This window comes from Rousettus aegyptiacus, unplaced genomic scaffold, assembly GCF_014176215.1.
Source record: "Rousettus aegyptiacus isolate mRouAeg1 unplaced genomic scaffold, mRouAeg1.p scaffold_m13_p_1, whole genome shotgun sequence".
NCBI lineage: Eukaryota > Metazoa > Chordata > Mammalia > Chiroptera > Pteropodidae > Rousettus > Rousettus aegyptiacus.
The window spans coordinates 75,224,682-75,245,836 of record NW_023416284.1 but is presented as its reverse complement, the minus strand read 5'-3'; the positions used below and the strand labels follow the sequence as shown (position 1 = coordinate 75,245,836).

General features: G+C 40.3%; 1 protein-coding gene across 11 annotated transcripts in view; it reads left to right on the top strand.

The window, feature by feature from the left end:
* The window catches only part of PHACTR1 (phosphatase and actin regulator 1), a 537,206-nt gene that overhangs the window by 461,510 nt on the left and 54,541 nt on the right, over positions 1-21,155 (top strand). For all 11 annotated transcript variants that reach the window (XM_036237037.1, XM_036237042.1, XM_016123253.2 and 8 more), the window contains one exon: positions 8,229-8,550. In XM_036237037.1, the coding sequence (XP_036092930.1) occupies positions 8,229-8,550 (322 nt within the window). The remainder of the gene's footprint in view (positions 1-8,228; positions 8,551-21,155) is intronic.

The window sequence follows — 21,155 nt, the reverse complement described above, 5'->3', positions numbered from 1 at the left end:
GTTTTACTTTAAAAAATCTAATTGAATTACTTGCACAAGTGAGTCAGCTAGTGAGTGACCCCATTCACTGCCCAGCCTCTTCTCAGGGAGGCATGTGCTCCTCCACTTGCCATTCTCCCAGATGGGCTTGGGAGGGGTCCATTTAAAAACAAAAACGTTTCTTTGTGGGAAGTGGCTCTGAACCAAAGTCAGTTGCTGGTGCTGATGCTTAATATGCTCTAAGAGCCCTCAATTTCGGGATTCTGGAAGGTCTCACGATATATTCTCCAGAAATGCCAGGTGTTTGCTGCAGCCTCCCTTTGTTGGAGAGGCTTGGGAGAGCAAGCCAGGCTTAGGGCATTTAGCACATATAATTTGTTACTCTCGTTTCCCTCCACACCCTCCCTCCCACCACAAGGGGTCAGTCAACACGGTTTGCCTTTGCAGGCATTTGACCAAAGTAAAAATCATCAGATTCCCACAGAATCCCCATGATGGCCTGAAGGAATTGATGGAGCTCTGAGTGCCTTTCTTACAGCCACGGGAGTCTGATTCAGTAGTTCAGTGACAGTGGACTCATATTTAAGTTCAAAAGACACTTCTTTTTGGCCCTTTCAGTCTTTGGGTGGAATGTCTGTAGCTATGAAAGGACATCAGAGATTCTAACCCACTGTAACCAGGTGACAAATGACTGAGAAATTCCTATAACGCCTTTGTTCATTAAGACATTAAGTACTACTGTTATTAACAAGTACTTCTGTTATATCAGCAGGTACAAATGGCTTCTACAGCAGGTATTAATACAGGTGAGAAAAGAGACTAGGGGTATAATCATTTAGTCCAGAGTCGTTTTACCATCCTATGGCACAAAAGTAATATGAGGTTTTCATTTCCTTGTCTGAAATCATAAGCCAGAGCTGTGTCATGTTTAGAAATACAGCTCTCTCGGGTTTTATGGCTCTGCGATGCTCAGAGTTTGGGTTTATTTTCCTTATTCTCTGGAACTGGTCATTTTTACTTTTCCCACTCCATCAACAGAGACATTTTTATGAATATACTGCATCTTGATCAGTCTGGCTGCAGAAGACTCATCCATTTCTAAGTCAGCAAGCAGAGAGCTTTATGTGTGCCCCAGCAGGACCAGCCGCTATCATCATAATAAATACAAGAAGTAGAGTGAGTCCTCCAACAATCCGTAAAGGTCATGTAGCAGAGACATGCCAAGTATTTTATTCAGTAAGGTGCTATCAAGGTATTGAAGGCATTTTTATCCCTGGAGTTTTAGAGTTAAAAGAACTTGGGTCCCAAAAAATGGTTAGTCTACCCAGTTAATTAATAGGAGAGAATTCAGGCTTTCTTACCCCCAGATCTGCATTCTTTTCCACCAGCTCTCAGTACTGATGCAACGACACACTGAGACTCAGGCAAACTTTTTTTTTTTTTCTTGTAGTGCTTTGTTACAAACATGGAAAAGGGTGAAGATGGTCTTTTGGAAACACCTTTGCTCCACTACTTGATTCTCTTTCACCTGTTTTTTTCCATCTACCTATTATAATAAGACCACTGCACTCTCTGTTGCCTTCTTGGCTTCCAACTTCCCACTCCAGTCTGTAAAGCATCGGGCAAGGTGGACTCTTACAGGTGTGGCAAGAGTCCCGTAATGCTGCAAATATATATAGTGCTTTGCAATTTATAAAGCATGCCCACATTATCTTGTCTCACAACTCCTATGGGGGAGGCAGAGAATGTAGTAGTATCTTTTTCAGAATCAATTAAGACTTCATCTGTGGAATTCTTATTACATATTAAAGACTGTACTGGGTGATATTTTATACTCAGGCCCTCTGCTAATCTGGTATAGGGGCTTTGTAAAATTATAAAGATGCGCCCTTGGGAGGAATGAGTTACAAAAACTGCCTTCTCCTCTGGGGTAATTCAAGCCCATGCCAGGATGCATCTCAGACTGGATTTCTGCCTACTTATCCCCTCAGCACCTTATATAGAAGTTGTGTAGACATTAATCCATTTACTTCTCCCTTTCTACAGATGAGAAAACTGAGGTTAAGGAAAGCTAAATATCTTCAACAAAACAATAGAGTTTCTTGGTCCTGGAACTGGGATTAAACCCCAACTCTTCTGAGCTCTAAACAGTGCCGATTTCACCAGGTCATTCTACTCTCACTCTGCAGCAGAAGCTTCCTGAAGCCCTTGCTCAGCCCTCAGAGAGCAAGCACATCCCTTCTCCAGAAAGCCCTGGACTCTTGTCATTTTGCCAGTGGAGGGATCAGCCTCTTCACCAAGGAATGGCTCTTAATGGATAGCGTTCTTAGACTTGATTGTGGAGAGTTCCCTGAGGCCTTGTCAAAATGTACTTTCTGATTCAGAAAGTCTGGGCCGGGCCTTAGGAATCTGCATTTTTCTCGTACCCCCCAAAAGTTCTGCTGTTGCTAGTTCATAAACCACAGTTTGATTAGCAGAGCCTTAGCATAGGAGAAATGGGTCATTTTGTTCTACCTTTTCCTACTGCTCTAAAGACATGGTGAGAAGGAAAATGAATAAATGTTTATTGAGTACCTAGTATGCACTAGGCCCAGCCCCTGCTAGTGAACAGTTGAGGAAACAGCCAAAGCCAATGTGATTTAATTAGTGCACCACATCCAACTACTGCCAAAAAAAAAAAAAAAAAAAAAAAAGGCAACAAGCCAAGAAAAGTGAAATGGATTAAATGGACTCTATATGAAATGCTATGACAAAGTGAAGCACAGGGCCCATGAAACTCCAGTGGCAGGCTCCTGCATCAACCTTGGGGAGAGCAGATGGGCTTCTTGAGGAAGCAGTTCCATAATGATGAAAGGATAATAAGAGCAACAAGCATCATAGTTACTATTTATTAACCAAGTGCCAGATACTATCCTATTTAATTTTTACAAAAGTCCTGTGTCATCTTAATTCATCTCCATTTCACAGATCGAAAAATTAGACATCAAAGAGATTAAGCAGTATGTGGAAACTAACAGAGCTAAACGAGTGTGTGAGTTTTACAGTTTACCTTCTATTTTTAGTAAGACAAATTTTGGTAACGACTTTGTGCTTTTTAGTCTGGTAATAAATAAAGGTATTTTCCCAAAGTGTGGTCATCACTTAGGTCAGAGTGATCTAGGACCTTATTTACAAAGCAGAACCCTGTGCCCCATTGTCGACCTACTGAATATGAATGTCTGAAAGCGAGGCCCAGAAATTTGCCTCTCCCCAACACCACTAATGAGGTTGATGGGATCACTACCCTACAAATTTGGTGTCTTGAAAAGGAAAAGTGGGTGACATGCAGTACAATACCAATTCATTCATCCCATTCTGCCATCCTTACTACAGGAATATTGGTGCCTCGCTAAATAGGAATATTTCTTCATTCATCTAACAAATGCATACAGTACACATAGGGAACCCCAAAAATAAGCAAGGCAAGAGGAATCTTGAGTCAAATGGAATCTCGAATCATTGAATCAACTCCACAGGAAAAGCTAAACTTTTGATTAAATATTTATTGCTTGTGACAAAATTTTGAAAATGGCTTTTTAGGCAAACTTGTCTAAAATGTCCTTAAAAGTACTCTAAAGCAAATAAAATAGAAAGATCCACCTACAAGTATATAAGAAATTTTATCAGTCATGAAATGTTCAGTGGTAATGATTTTTATAAATATAAAATAAAATTGGAAGTGTCATTAAACAAATCAGTTTATAAACAAATCCTTGAATTGTGAACTTTAGATTGAGGCAAGCTATTTATTAGGTGAATAAATTTTAGGCAAATTAGCTTTCAGTAAATTTGTTTCCTACACATTGGTCTTTTACTTTTTTACTTGTTGGGAGCATAGAAATAGAACCTGGCGACCATGCCAGTGACCTCTCAGGAAGGACATTTGCCCAGGGGCTGGATGAAACTGAAACATCCTGGCCATCTAGTACAGGAATATCCCGGCCTCAGGCAGCATCGTACTCAGTGCAATTTAGCACCCTCAATCAGTGACTTTCAACTCCCCATGTATGGCAAGCACCTGGGAAGCATTTAACATCCAAACACCTGGCCCAGAGATTCTGACTTAGTGGGTCAGAGTGAAGCCTAGGGATAGAAACTTCCAGCAAACATCAAAGGACCTACAGGTCATCCAACAACTCTGCTCTAAGGATTAGTGCCATTTTTGTTTATTTGTTTTCAAAAGACAAGAGTAAGAGGCTAAGAGTAATTTTCAAACATGGCTTTTTAAAAATATAAAGCTGGACCACCAGCACCACCCCACCACCGCCCCACCTCCATGACCCCACATAGGATCCCCGAGGAGGGGTGTGGAGGGGTCCACATCAGTATGATCCTAATGCACCCCTGAGACTGAGAATCATGGAGTGGCAAGGGCTCTCAGCCATGGAGAGCTGGGCCTCACTGATGCTCCAGGCAGGGCACCCCGTGGGGAGTGCTGATATGCACGTCAGAGGAGCCATCCAGGAGCTGGTTGAAAAGACAAGGAGGCAGCTGGAACCAGCACAAAATCATGCAGAATTAAGTGGTGATGCAAGAGTTCAGGGGAGGAAAGGCTGCAAGGGAGAAGTTGGGTCTTCCTTTGTGCTTCGAAGGGCGAATGCGATTTTGATCATCATGCAGAGTCAGGGACGGTTTGGTCAAGGAGTGGGTGGAAAAAACAGAGGCCCTGAAGAGGGAATGAGCCTGGTTATTGGGAAAGCCAATGTGGAAACTGGCCTGATGGGAGAGGCCAGAGTGGACCAGGGATACCTGAAAAGCAGAACGGGGATGACCCAGGGTTGACTGGAGTAAGGAGCCATCGTGGGACCTCAGGCATGACTGTGCGTTAGGGAAATGTCTGGTACAAGGCAGGCATTCATGAGAGGGCTGGAATTCTGTTACCCACACAATAGGGGGAGATGAGGTCCCGGGCTGGTGTGATCAAGGGAGCAGGAAATGCAGAAGTTTGCAAGACACAGAAAGATAAGGAGATAGATAGAAATTTAGAATGTCAGATCAGGTAGAGGTAGCTCTAAATCATGCCTCCAGATCTGTTATAAGGAATGACTTGGTGTTAAGATGTCATAAAGATATAAAAATAGGCACTGTCAAGTTGCTGGACATCTGAGCTGCCTAGGTCCTGCTAGGTTATGGAGAAAGATGGGTAGTGCAGAGCTAATTTACTAAAAGCCAACAATGCTACCTGATTTTAATCATTTTATTAATTTCCTTTCTTTTTACCAAATCTCCTGAGCCAAACATTTTAAATGATTCATTTTCATTTTCTATCCCTATTTCATTTATGACCATGTGTAATAAAACTAGAAGGAAGATTAAGGCAGGAGAGGGGAAAAGAAGGTTCTCCAAAGTCCCAGCCTGTCTTTCCTGGGCCAATAAAAGTAACTGTCTCCGCTAATTTGGTCCCACTCATCACTTCTTCCTTCCCTGTTTTGATAGATTCCTGGGATACACTTGGCTGTTTTGCCAGTGGTGAAACCAAATAAGTTTTTTTCTGGAAGTAGTGACAGGGAATCCTGTGGAGGAGTGTGTGCGGGAAGTTAGAGCTTAGGAACATGGGTGGAACCCGATGTAATCACTTTCCCTTCCTGGGCAGACAGCTCCATGCTGTCGTCTTTGGTCTGCTTTCTCCTGTTTAAGCTGATGATTACCTACCTGCCTTAGACAGACAACTAGACCTACAAATGAGGGAATCGTGGATAAAGGGTCCCTGGATGAAAAACTTTAACACTTCCAGACATATCGCATTTGCTAGGTTTGTGCTAAACCTTCCAAGATCCACAGGAGTGCACCCTTCAGTAACAGGGACGGGACAAGGGTGGTAAATTTCTGCATCTCAGCTGCTTTGAGATTAGCACCACTTGTTATAAAGTGTGGTTACCTTGTGTCCTGTGCATGGGGATGGCAATGAACGACAGGCTGAGCCTTCAGGGGAGCATGAGGGAGCCTTGTGGTTATGACTGGCTCACATTCTGGTGTTGTGGAAAAACCTTATCAGGTCGTCTGGAGTTATTAGGCTTTTCTGTGTCTCTGCAGCAGTTTAGTGCCCATATACCCACAGCTGCATGATCCCAAAACTGTGATCTGTTTTATGCTCATATCTGCCTCCTAGACTATCTCTTTCTGGGGAAGACGTGAATCAATCCCACACCAGAGCATCACAGTTTCAGCTTATTCCGTAAACATGTTTTGAGCTTCTTGCTATGTGAGCTGTTCAGATATAATGACAAATTATTCATGGTCTTTGTTATCCAGGAAAGACAGCTTTGTAAACAGGAAGCACAGTTCAGTGTCTTCAGAGTCCAGTGCCATCATCTGTAAAAGTAAGATAATAATGATGTCTACGTCACAGGCTTGTGAAGATTAAACTGGTTAGACATGAAAAGCACTTAGAACAACATCTGACATGTAATAAGCCTGGTGTGTTTGCTCTAATGACATAGTGACATACCACACACCCACAGTAGGTCCAATGGGTACAGAATAGAAGGAGTGATATAATGATCAAGGAAAGTTTTCAGAAGAGGCCATTTTTGAACTGGATATTGAAGGAAGAGCAGGAATTGACTAAGATGACAAAACAGAGAATATTCTAAATTAAAGCAAGGTAACAAAGGCCCAGGGGTATGGAAACATCAGATGGTTTGGGGAACTCAGCAGTTCAGGAATGAGGATGGATGTGAATGGGTAATGGTGAGAAAAAGGCCTGGTCCAAAAGGAAGAGGGGCCTTGAGTGTTGACCTCGGGTTTCTCTATGAAATAGGAGAGGTGATCGCTGAGGGTGGGGAGCCGGGAAGATCACAACACCCCTGATGGGGAATGGAGGGACAAAGGCCAGCTGATAGGACTTAGCTGAGGGTGGAAACTGAATTTGCGGGTGAATAAATATGTAGAATCTTATTCTACAGGAGAAAAGCAGTATGAGTAGTAAGAAAGACTCTGATCAGAAGTAAGATGGGTGAGGTTATTTCCAATTGGAGGAATGAGAGCAGACTTCACAGAGGTGAAGTGTGGACATGAAGAGATGAACTGAACAGCAGACCATGGAAGCTTTGACTGATGTGTCAGGAAGTTGGGCTTTATTTCTAGGCCACTGGTGGGTTTTAAACTAAGGAGTGACATGATTGGACTTGTGCTCTAGGAATGTCATTTTAACAACATTGTGGTATTTAATCTGGAAGAAGTCTGTACTCGAAGCAGACAGCAAAAAATCTAAGGCCTCAAAGACCAAGAGTCAAACTGTGCAGTGCTCCCCAACGTGAGCATCAGGTGTGAGGTCGAGAGTGCTTCACCTGCCTCGTACATATGCCAGGATGCCCTCCCTCTCCCCCACTGCCATGTTCTCCCAGGCAGCCTGCAACCCGTAGGACTCAGCCATGTCCCCCACAATGCTAGATAATTTCCAGAAGACTCCCTGAGGTATGGTATGACCATAAGCTCCCCTTAATTTGGAGCATCTCTGGGAAGCTTCAGTGGTTCTAAGCCATTGTCATAGAACCAGTAGGTTGAGGGTGTGGCTGTTTCACCAGGCCACAGAGTGCCTGTTAGAGCCTCCCTACAGTTTGAACAGCTCCCTGTAGATGCCGTATGAGTGGGCTGGCCAGCCCGGCCACCATGCTCAAACCTCGCTCCCACCTGGGTCACCTGAGCTGTCTCTGTAACAATCCTCACAAAACTTCCTTGCAGGGGGGTGATTGTCCCCAGGTGACAGATGAAGGAATGGAGGTTGGCAGCATTAAAGTCACTTTGGAGGGATAAGCTGTTAACAGACTCAAATCTAGGGCTGGCTTCTAATTACATGCCTGTTAGAAAGTGCCAACAGAAAGGATATGTTCACATTATAGTGGCCAAATTGTAGATATCATGGCATATCCTAGAAAATATCTCTTTGCAAGTCCATAGGTTTCCATGAGCAGAAGAGTGCATTGCATTTGTTCCTCCTTCCTGCTGCTGGTGAGCCTCAGCCTGACAGCCATGTGACAGGTGCCACTAATGCCTGGGTCCCTCAGGGCCCTTGGAGCCAGCATACTTTAGGCAGGAAATGAGATAGTGGGAACTAATTGAGTAGCACTCACCCTGCTGGTGTCTTCAGTGGATGCATATTATGTCAGGGCCCCTCAATGGCCACTGTCCCAAGGTGGGCCCGTGCAGTCTTCTGGGTTCCTTCCAATGCCCAAAAACTCATATCTGTCTCTCACCTCCTTCTGCTGCAGATCCTGGTGCCCCTGTGAAATTGCCTTGTCTGCCAGTGAAACTGTCGCCTCCGCTACCTCCAAAGAAAGTCATGATCTGTATGCCTGTAGGGGGGCCAGATCTCTCCCTGGCATCCTACGCAGCCCAGAAGAGTGGCCAGCAGGGCGGGGCCCAGCACCACCACACGGTCCTGCCGTCCCAGATCCAGCACCAGCTGCAGTATGGCAGCCTCGGCCAGCATCTCCCCTCCACCACAGGGTCCCTTCCCATGCACCCCTCGGGCTGCAGGATGATAGACGAGCTGAACAAAACGCTGGCCATTACCATGCAGAGGCTGGAAAGGTAATTGGGGGGTGGGGTGAGGGCTGGAGGGGAGAGTTTGGCTGGAGAGGGGGGAGAAGGAACATTGGGGATTTGACCTTGACAAGGGAATGCGAAGACCAGGGCAAGGGCTCATCCCACTGGGAAAAAAGTTTGAAGGTAAAATCAGACCAAAATCCAAAAGCCAAAAAAAGTATGGAAGAAAAAAATAATGTTGACAATTGCCAAACTCAAGAACAATCACATTTATCAAATAGAGAAAGTAACATATATATCTAGCACATATTATATTTCTATAAGCCTTCACATTTTTTGAAAGCATATACGCGTAATCATTTATAGTAGTTACCCCTATGGCAGGAAAATGAGGAGAAATCTGCTTTACTGTTTCATATCTTTCTATACTGCTTAATTTTTTATATATCACTTTTATGATATAAAAAAAGCCCATTTGAATGTAAAATAATAAAAGATAAGACTAGCAGGAAGATGATAGAACATCAGAGGGATAGGAATGGTGGAGAGGTGCACCTTGGTTCTTGCCAATGGAGGAAGTGAAGTACTGTGGTCTGGTTAGATGCATATGAGCCTCTAATATTTAGCAATGACTGGTGTAGCCCCCTATTTCACCAGAATCTGTTTCCAATAGCATTGCTGGGAGATCTGATAAGAGGACCCCAAGGGCAGATTTACAGCAAAGACTGTGACTCCTCACCATCTAGGGAGCGCTCTCATGCTGGTTTCTGACTGTCTTATGAGTGTGTGTGTGTGTGTGTGTGTGTGTGTGTGTGTGTTCAAATACCACTCCTCTTGAGCCCAATAGGTGGCTGAAATTTCCCACTATGATTCCAGGGCACATTGCTTGACCTTGTTCCCTGGCATGGCAAGAAGAAAGTGGCAATCTGGCATGAAAGGTGTGTCTGAGCTGGGACCTTGAATGCTTGTCCCAGACTCGTAACTGCTGTTAACTGGGTCCTATGGATGGGAACATCAAAGTCTGGGGTACCCAGCTTATCACCAGACAGAGAGCCAGAGGCAACATGGACACCATTGGGAGCTTTCCGTCATTTCTTGACTCTCAGTGGCTTTCTCCCTTCCTGCTTCTCAGCCATATATTCTGTTTTGGAGAAATTGACGACTCCAAGGGAAGGTGCTGCCTGCTGCTAGGAATTCTGACTTGATTGTGCCACATTAAAAAAAAAAAAATGTATTTGGCCCCTTGCCGTGATTTTCAACTACTGTTATTGTTAATGAGGATGATAATAATTTAAATGGATGGCATTTTTTAGTTGATCACACACCTTTATTATTATTCTTAACCCTCATATTACCTACGGAGACTGAGTAAGTGGAGAAACTGTGGAAAGCTAGGTGAGTTCCCTAAGGCCACTACTGAAACAGTGTTCCACAAATAGCTTATTGCTCATCCACAACCAGATACATACAGAACCTGAGAGCAAGCCTTTATACATTTTATAGCAATTTGACAGATTAATTTTATGTCTGTTGAATCCTATAATAAAAAGTTTTACTTTTTCTATATTTTATATTTTACAAAAGCATCAATTTGTGACAGATTGAAAATTAAAATATGCAAATCAACCGACCAAACCACAGAACACGTCCTTCCCCATAGACGTTTTGGAAAGTACTGCCCTGGGTAGCAAGCGAAGGGCCATGCCTTTGAGCCTGGCTCTTCCTGCTGCAAATCCAGAACTCCTTCTACTCCAGTACAACTGCATTCCTAAAGATAGCTACCAGTCAACATAATTTCCTATCCCCACATCTATTGTATATCCAGTATATTTTTGTATCTCTCAGGAGCTTTAACGAATTGAAAAAGGTACTCATGACAGTATATTAGGAGGATATCTCTAAATACATTCCCCCTTAAAGCATACCATTTTAAAAGGTTCGATTGAAAGTACTAAGGCATAAATTACACAGTGTCTTTGGTTGAGTAATTCCTGTGTGTATTTGTAGAATATTTCAGTTGAGTATAGACCAATAGGTAGGTCTATTGACCCAAACTGGGTCAGGTTCTTTATCAAGATGAATCAAAAAGAACAAATGTAGAGTGGTGTTGGGGAGATGTTGTGATATGGGAGGAGAGAGTGGACAGCAGGACAGCATGATGTTGGCAGCTGAGCCCAGGCAACCCCTGAGTTGTCGTTATCTCCTCTGTCCGCCTCCCCTCTTATCCTAGGTCAAGGCAGGGTTGTTCTGTTAGACCAGCCAGGACATGGGGAACTAATGTATAATTCACTTTGAGAAGATTGCCCTCCTGAAAACTAGAGGCCTTTTTCCAAGACAAAGATGGAGAGATTTTTCTGAGGATCCACGTTGTCTTCCAGGAGACCTAGAAGGATCTAGGAGCAGAGCAAGGTCACAAGCCACCTGTCAGTTTACTGTGGGAACCGCCGCTGTTTCCAGTGATGTTACCCATTTTTCTTTTTACTTTCTATAAATTCTTCCTATTGTCTGTCAACATGACTTCATGCTTGTTCTGACCAGGTTTGGTAAAGAGAGAAACAGTTATTTCTCTCTTCTCCTGGCAATTTCCAGTGACCTCAAAAAACACTGCAGAGAAGAAACATTACCAAACACTTAGGCATTCTGCCCACCAAGTCTCTGAGGTATCACAGAATGTCATGTGTTGGGCATTAGCCCAGACCCAAGGTCTAATGCTGACAAAACAGTATAGGTAACATGAAAATTAAATGAAGAATTGAACAGCTTTAACGTCTGACTTTAAACCATAAATTTGAATAAATAGTCATCTTACAATTAAAAGAGACCTTGAAGCCCATCCAGGCAACTAACTTACTGCCTGTTCCAGTGTTCCTGTTTGTCTTCTAGTCTCTACAAGAAAGGGAAACTAGCTAGGTTCCAAGAGAGCCCACCCCATTATCGAGAAGGCCTGATTATTACAAAGTTCTTTCTTATATTAAGCTAAAAGTCTTACTAAGTACAACCCCTCTGATCTTATTTTTAATCTTCTTTTCCTATGAAAAACTTCAAAATCTTTGAACATAGCTACCATTTAGTTTATCTAAGGGCTTCCCTCCTCCATGCTAATAATCCCAAATTCATGTAATTATTCATGGAGATGGTTTCTAGACCCTTTAGCATCTTCTCTCAAGATTATGCTAAGTCTGCTCTAATGTGTCTGAAATTCTTAATCCTTACCCTAATTTGGACCCTGCTTGAAGACACTAAAAAAATACCATGTAGTTCAATAGTTAAAAAAATGGGTCACCAGATTTGGTGGAACAGGTGCAGAAGGAAAGAACTAGAGATCAGCAGAAGCAAATTTAAAAAGAGTTCAATATTTATCCAAAATCATAGGGCTGCCCTAGTCAGCATGGCCAAGCTGGAGGCAACCCCCACGTCATGGCTGAGTGACTAGGTTCTGGACTCTAACTGCCAGTGTTTCAATCTCAGATACACGGCTTCTTTTTGCCTTTGATTCTTCATCCATAAAACAGGAATGATAACACCACCAACCCCATTAGAGTTGTTTGTGAGGGGAAAAATGGCTTAATCCAAATAAATCATCTTATTGGATGGCATAACTTAGTAAGGGTCCAATAAATGGTAGTGAATATTAAGCAAAATTGTTATGCACAAAATTTGCCTTTGGTGACCATATATTTGACCCCTTTCACCCTTATCTACCTCCCCCCTCTCTACTTCCCTCTGGTAACCACTAAACTGTTGTCCATGTCCATGAGTCTCTGTTCATTTGTCTTATTTGTTTGTTGCTTTCAGAATTTTGTTATTATTGTTGTCATAACAAACTAAAATTTTATTTTTTATGTTGCATTTTTAAAATTTTATTTTATTATCAGTTTCAAGTATATAGTACATTGGTTAGACATTTATATAGCCTATAAAATGATCCCCCCAACTGTTCTTTCTCTCCTCTGGCTCTCCACCTAGCCAATCCATTAATGCTAACCGAATTCTCTATGCCATGCTCCCCATCCCCATGACCATCTATCAACTGCTAATTTGTACTTCTTTAACCCTTCACCCCATTCTCCCATCCCCCCAATTCCACTCCCGTCTAGCCATCACCAGATAGTCCTCTATAATTGTGAGTCTGTTTTTGATTAGTTTGTTCTTTTTGTTCCTTAGATTTTGCATGTAAGTGAAATCGTATGCTATTCATCTTTCTCTTTCTGACTTATTTCACTCAGCATAATAACCTCTAGGTCTATCCATGCCATTGCAAATGGTAGAATTGCATTTTTTTAATGGATGAGTAATATTCCATAATATATATGAATGATAACTTCTTTATCCAATCATCTGTTAATGGACATTTAGGTTGCTTCCATGTCTTGGCTATCGTAAATTGTGCTGCCATGAACACAGGGGTGCATAGAGCTTTACGAAAGATTGTTTTCTTTGGATAAATTCCCAGAAGTTCAATTGCTAAGTCAAAAGTTATATCCATTTTTAATTTTTTGAGAAACCTCCAGGTTGTTTTCCTAGTGGCTGTACCAATTTGCATTCCTACCAACAGTATATGAGAGTATATTCTACGCATCTTCACCAACATTTGTTCTTTGATTTATTGATGATAAATCAATAAATCCATTCTGACAGGTGAGAAGTGATATCTCAATGTGGTTTTAATTTGCATTTCTCTGGTGAATAGTGACCTTGAGCATCTTTTCATATATATATTGGCTATCCATATTTCCTCTTTGGAGAAATATCTGTTCAGGTCTTCTGCTTGTTTTTTAATTGGATTGTTTGTTTTTTTGTTGTTAAGTTGTGTGAATTCTTTATGTATTTTGGATATTGACCTATATCAGATGTATCATAAGTGAATATCTTCTCCCATTTAGTCGATTGTCTTTTTGTTTCATCAATGGTTTCCTTTGCTGTACAAAAACTTTTTAGTTTGATGTAATCCCATTTGTTTATTTTTCCTTTGTTTGCCTCACCTGAGGAGATATATCTGAAAAGAAATTACTGTTAGCACTATCAGAGAGTTTACTGCCTGTTTTCTTCTAGAAGTTTTATGGTTTTGGGTCTTACATTGAAGTTTTTAATCCACTTTGAGTCTGTTCTTGTATACAGTGTAAGAAGGTGGTCCAGTTTTTTATTTTTGTTGTTGTTGCATATATCTTTCCAGTTTTCCCAGCACTGTTTATTGAAGACACTGTCTTTATTGCATTGTATATTCTTGCCTCCTTTGTCATACATTAAGTGAGTGTATAGGTGTGGATTTATTTCTGGGCTCTCTATTCTGTTCCATTGATCAATGTATCTGTTTTTATGCCAGTAACATGCTGTTTTGATTACTATAGCCTTGTAGTATAGTTTAATATCAGGTAGTGTGATACCTCTAACTTTGTTCTTTCTCAAGATTGCTGTAGCTATTCAGGGTCTTTTATGGTTCCATATAAATTTTAGGTCTATTTGTTTTAGCTCTCTGAAAAATGTGATTATATTTTGATAGGGATTACACTGAATCTATAGATTGTTTTGAGTAGTATGGCCATTTTAATGATGTTGATTCTTCCTATCCATGACCACAATATGTTTCCATTTATTTGTATCTTCTTCAATTTCCTTATTCAATGATTTATAATTTTCTGAGAACAGTTCTTTTACCTCCTTGATTAATTTGATTCTCAGGTATTTTATTGTTTTCTATGTAATTGTAAATGGGATTGTTTTCTTAATTTCTCTTTCCGAAAGTTCATCATTGGTATATAAAAATGCTACTGACTTCTGAATATTAATTTTGTATCCTGCTACTTTACTGAATTCATTGATCAGTTCTAGCAGTTTTTTGGTGGAATATTTAGGGTTCTCCATATATAGTATCATGACATCAGCAAATAATAAGAGGTTTACTTCTTCCTTTCTAATTCAGATACCTTTTATTTCTCTTTCTTATCATATTGCTGTGGCTAAGACTTCCAATACAATTGTTGCTTTAAGTTTTATATTCCACATATAAATGAAATCATATGGTTTTCAACTTTTTCTATCTGATTTATTTTGCTTAGTATGATAATCTTAAGACCCTTCCATGTTGTCCCAAATGGCAGTATTTCATCTTTTGTTATAGCTGAGTAATAGTCCATTGTATATATGTGCCACATCTTCTTTATCTAGTCATCTATCAAAGGACACTTTGGTTGTTTCCATATCTTGGCCACTATGAATAATGCTGCTGTGATCATCGGGGTGCGTATATATTTATGGATAAAAGTTTTCAAATTTTTTGGATAAATACCCAGAAGACAGATTGCTGGATCATATGGTTATTCTATTCTTCAATATTAAGCAATTTTTTATTTTTAGTATCTGCAGTAAGCTCTGCAATCTAGTTGGCATCAATCTTGGAATTTATGCTTCAATCAGCCACTAATATTTCTTTCTCATCTTAATTTAGTCACTCAGTTCTATTAGCTGGGGATTAAATTACTACCTTCAAGAATATTGAAAAAATAATAATTTCAGCATTGGACAGAAGAAATTGAAATCAGTAGCCCCCAAAATCCCTTCAGTCTCTACAATTCTGTTATTCTATAATTATTTTTAGGCCTTTCAAATAGCACAATTCATTCATTGTCCTACTATAAATACATTTTATTGTGACAATTACTTGCCTTCATGTGACCTCGAGGGTTACAGGAAATTCTAAGGACTAATTCTTGGTCCTGAACTAGCTGACCCCCAGGATTTCTTTTAATTTCATCAGTCTGACATTGGCTTTTATTAATAATGTTTCCACCTGCAAATAAGAGTGTTTCATGATGATAAGCAGAGGTGCATTGGTGCCCCAGCAAGAATAAAACTGAATACTTATGTGATATTTGCCTGTGAAGTGACATTTATTTGAAGAAGTTCAGAATTTTGTTCATCGTCATACAAATGGCATACATTTTTAAATGAAATGCATTTTCAGGGAAAGATTCTTTTTCTTATGTTGATTACCATGTCTTTAAAATCTCATGCAATTCTAGTTAGACACTTGTATCTGACCCTTTGAGGTCAGAGTTTTATCCACCTCTAACTTTAGGTCAGTTCTTTGACTTTAAAGCATATATTTATCATCTGTAAGTGGCTGCCTGCAGGTATTGTTTTGCAGTTTAACTGCTATTTCAAGGAGCATGATGAGATTTCAGTGCAAGATATTGTCACTGTGAGCAAGACAGATTCTCCCCTGCAAGGTTAGTGAGCAAACTGGTTAGAGAAAGGTTAAAATGAGACTGCACAAACCATTAACATCTTTTGAAGTTTTAAGAGGATTGAAAAAGCAAGTGTATTTTCAAAAGAGCGAGAATCTATGCCTGAATTCCTATGTGTACATCAGTAGAAACCCTGCCTTGCCCAATGGATAAATAGTGATTCTTTGATCTTCTTGGAAACCATTGTCCAGATTTTGCAGACCAAAAATATAAAAACCTTAAAGGAAGTGTTCAAATGAATTAATGAATAATAACCATAATGACTGGTTTATGATAAATTGTCAGTGTTTAATTACATTCTAGTTAAAATGGCAGCTAACAACATCGATATTTATAAAGCACAATAGAGCCAGAATTATTCTCTGATCTTGTAGCAGTAGAGTAGGCAAGTAGGTTTCTCTATTTAACTGACAAGGAACTGAAGACCAAAATGCACAACTAGTGAATGGCTCCGCTAGGACTCAACTATAGGCCTCCTCACTCCACATCCTGCCCTTCCAATACCACCATTCAGCCAAGCATGACCTAGGACATTCCTTGATATCTATGGATGAAGTCATATGGAAAAACCACCACTATTTGGTTCCCGCATCAGAAAAGGAGAATGCTGGGAGGGGTGGGCTGTTGGTTAGACTTTGTATGTCTTGGAGTTTTATTCATCACATCCCAACCCCAGACGATATTTTAGAAATGTGGGTCATTGGTCCTTGCAAGGACAGAGAAAAGGTTGTGAATTAATTTAAATTCATTACCACTGCTGGAAAAAGGAAGCTCGAAACATATTCTGTAGTCAAGGAGGCTCAGTACCCTACTCTATATATAGAAGAGTATAGTTTCCTGCTGACTAAAGTCCAACGAGGAAACAAAAACTTTAATGTTGAGTTTCTTATCACAGAAGGCTAATCCTAGGCCATGATAAAACATACAATGTGAGCCTGCTTTTCAAAATGAAGCTGATTAACTGTTTTCTTGGGTTTCAGTGGTTATTTCTGTCATTTTTCTGCCTCAGGCACTGCAATTTGTAACATAATTTCTCACACATTTTTGGTCTCCAAGAAGAAAACAGCTGATTGTTCTCTCTCCCCTCTGAAAACTCTCATCATAATTTATGTAAGACTAAATTACAAAAGCTGGTCCTCTTGAAGTTTAATTTCATTTTTAGTGTCATATTTGTAGATAACAAATTTTCTCTGTCCTTTGAGGAGATTGCTTTTTGTCTTCTTTTTTTTCATTTTAACAATGGTTGCATTTGAAATAAGATGCTAGAAAGTAACATCCCTTTACTAATGCTCTTCTTTAGAAATGATGGTGAAATTGTTGCCAGGTATTTTCAATGAAGATTAAGGATTTAAAATACATAGTGATTTTTAATTTCAAAACCTGCCCCTGATTTCCTACAAGAGTATCAAAGGTGTTTGAAAACCTGGAACTCCCACCCAATTTTGAGCAGTAGAACAATTTTAGTGTTAGTGGCACATGGTTGGGGGTGAATAGTTGTACAGAGAGAATACGCATCTGTCTGTTACCACATGATGGAAATAAAGCGATAGTTATAAAGCTCCCTTGAAAAGGGCCCAGCTGTTGTAATGACCCTGAAATATTGTAGATGTCTTGGCATTCACTTTTTTATGAATTACTAAAAATAAGCTGCCTCTCTCTCACTGGTAATGAACATGAAAAGTAAGGTAAGGCAGTCTCTTAATTTTTAAAATCTAGAGATTCCTTAAAAACATGACCATTTAAACAGTCAAAAATGGGGGAAAGTGGAATGGGGATCTGAGAGGTGCTATTGTATTCAATCTGATGTCTCCTGCTTGGTTTAGCAGAGTCAAATAAGAGAATTGAATTTTCCAAACAGAAGACTCATTAAATGTTATTCTTAATGGAGACAGGGCGGAAGGGAGAGAAAGAAGCTTTTCACTTCCCTGACATGTCATGAGGTCATAATGAAGAAGGGAGTCTGAAATGCATGCTTTTTACCAATATAGTAGGCCAGCCATTTTACTCTCAAGCTTTCTGAATCCTTCTCTTCTTGGTGTGTCTCTTGTAAGTAGCAGGTCTTCTGTTGTAAATAAACTTCAGTTTATTTTTCCCTGTCCATTTATTTTGTTCATAAGGAAGATATTCAGGCTATTCCATCCTCTGTGGAGACGGCAAGGACAAAACAAAGTCCATATCCTCATGATCTTACCTTTTAGTGGAAGGGGCACATGATAAACCAGTGAATATGTTACACGCTGTAAAGTAGAGACTGGGTATTGAAGAAAGGTAGAGCAGGGGACTGGGAAGGGATAATGCTGATGCCTTTATATCCTTGAGGAAATATATTACTAATGTGTGTTACATTCCCCATCATTTAGTTCACTGCTACAATAAACCCATTGCATTCCTCCTTTTACAAACAATACTACACTATCCAAGGCTGGGTTATCCAGACTGGCATTTATTCTCTCCTCTCTCTCGTATTCTATTCTCTCTGTACGACTATTCACCCCCAACCATGTGCCACTAACACTAAAATTGTTGTACTGCTCAAGTCTAGAATTTAAACCTGCCTGCGTTCCCTAATAGTCTCTAATCTTGAAGCTCTTCACACCAAAATTTATAGCAAATGAGTAGTTGGATTCTGTAAGCATCTGTTATCCTTGCTTTCTATTATACAGATAATTATTATATTCCATGTTTTTTTAATTTGTGGTGCAAATTGGATTTCATAGTTAACATGTACATATATATGCAAATATGATGAGAGTTCTCTGGGAGAAGACAGCAGGGTTAATGGAACGAGTACAGGCCCTGGAGTCAGAAGAACGAGGTCATATCCTTGCTGTGAATACTTCACTTATTTTCCTGGAAACGTAATGTCCTCATCTACAAACTAATAATACCCTTCCTAACTTTGCAAGTTTTAGTGAAGATAATGAATGTTTATAAAGTGCTTTTATAGGACCCATAAAGGATCATGTCTATTAGCTATTGTGGTTGTTTTGAAAGATGCCCTGCCCTTCATCCTGAGCTGTGGAGACCCTAGTGTATTGGATAGAATGGAGATATTCGAAAATGGTGCAACTGTCCAACATCTTGTGAATGTCATGGAACATTCTTAGGGTTTCACATTCTCATCCCTATTACATTTGTCAGGAAGATTCCATCTCTTGGAGCTACCTAGATAGGAAATAGAATCTCATCATTTTTCCCCCTGTAAAATGACTTAGTGTCTTTGGTGTTTGTTTAAATTCATTATAGAATGTCATAGAAGAGGAAATCTTATAGTTCTCTTTGACCTCACCTGACAAAACAGCCTAGCTCTGGACAGTCATAATTGAAGTACCCTGACAGCCTGTGAGTATAGAATTAGAAAATGTAATGATCTTCAGCTCTCTGTGTTACATCTTTTGTGCTCACACATCTTGGTATGGAAGGCACATAGGTACCTTGGCATCTTTCCTTGCATAGATCTCTGTGCCTTGTCTCTTTGGATTATCTCCTCAGGTAAAAACTCTAGATCACTATTTCTAAAACCTTAATTTTTCTTTGCCAAGGATACTTTCCCTGCAAGACTTTGAATGAATTAAATGGTGAAGAATGTAATATAGCTTCCCCTGATTCCAATGTCAAGTTGACTTTTCCATCACTTCCAAAAAATTTACAAAAATGAGACTAGAATATGAAGATAATTAATAATCAGCCTCTATCTCTGAGAGTCTGACAGTCAATGGGAGAAGGGGGTAAATGCTTAGACACATAAATATAACATAATGTATCAGAGGTGAGAACAGGAGACTGTGGGAGCACAGAGAAGGGGCTGATTTTCATTGGAAAAACCAGAAAAGGCTGCTCAAAAAAATGGCATTTGAGCTATCCCCGAAGGGTGAGTAGGATGCTTCAGGCCAAACTCTGAGTAGTTGATTCTGAGACAGAGCAATGGCAGGAGCAGAGGGAGGAGGCAGAAAAATTCACAATGTGTTTAGGAAGTAGCAATGTGCCTGCTCTGGCTAAAATACTGGACATACAGTAAAGAACAGTAAAAAATGAGATTGAAAAGAATTATGGGGCCCTACTACATGTCAAAGAGTATGAAATTTATCCAGTTTATGATTATGATGAGACCTTTCAAAGGTCTTAATTGTGAGAACCGAATGATCAGACCTGTTTGACAGCAGTAAAAAGTGGACTCAGTGGTGCTGGGGAAAAGAGAAGGTTCTAGAAGAAGGGCAAAGTCCAGAGCCATTGCAGCACTGCTGCTTCTGCATAGTCAGTGGTACAGTGACATCGGTGAGAGTTCAGGTTCTGAATTCCTACTGCCTGTGTTCAAAAAATGCCTGCATCTCTCTAGCTGTGACCTTGGTCATGTGACTCATTTTTCGTCTCTAAAATGGGGGGATCAGATCGTGTCTATCTAATAGAGTTGTTGTAAGACTTAAATGAATCAATACATTGTGTAATGTGATCATTTAAAAATGTTAAGTTTTATCATCGTTATGTACAGTAGTCCAGAATGAGTTAAGGAAGGCTCCATATAAATGGTTAGGTTGAGGGGATTTATGTTTACCTCTGGGTTTAGTACCACCGGGAAGAGAAACAATGAATGCACCCACATTCAATGAGATCCATGTGAATTCCCAGGAAACCAAATGCTTAATTTCAAAGAGTTTTGACGTGGATAGTCTAAAATAGATCAGATTACATGAGTCAGCTTTCCTCAGGGAGATTCATAGGTACTCTGGAAGATGTGGTGACTCTTTCAGGTCACTAGAGTGTCATTTTGTAAATCACTAATCTGGGCAACCTAATGAGAAAACCTATTTCACTCAAGATTCAGCTTGGAGCTCTTGCATTAGTGGGGTAACTGCTCAGGGACTAGAGCAGGGGTGCAAATAACTTACTCAGTGAAACTCTTATGACATCAAATCGTTGGTATAGCCCCCAGAGTGACATCCTGAGATACAGCAAGTCAGGAACTTAGTAGATAGGATCTAGGCAGTTCATAATTCAGCAATTTCCTGATGGGAAAATTGCTTTAGAAAAGACTCACACGGTATAACTCTGAGAATGCAGCACATGGCAAAGTCATGGTGTATACTCTAGGCTTATGATTCCCAAATGGGCAGTTTTGCCCCTTGGAAGACATTTGGCCATGTCTGGTGATATTTTTGGTTGTCACTAAATGAGATGCCACTAGTAGGTAGAGACCAGGGATGCTGCTAGTAGGTAGAGACCAGGGATGCTGCTAAACATCCTACAATGCACAGAACAGACCCCCACCACAAAGAATTGTCCAGCCCAAAATGTTAATCATGCTCCGGCTGGGAGAATCTGGGTTAGGCCATCATTTAACCAAAATGTGGTATATACATTGCTGGTAATAAAGCATATTTAAGACAATCTTTTATAAAAGTTTTAATA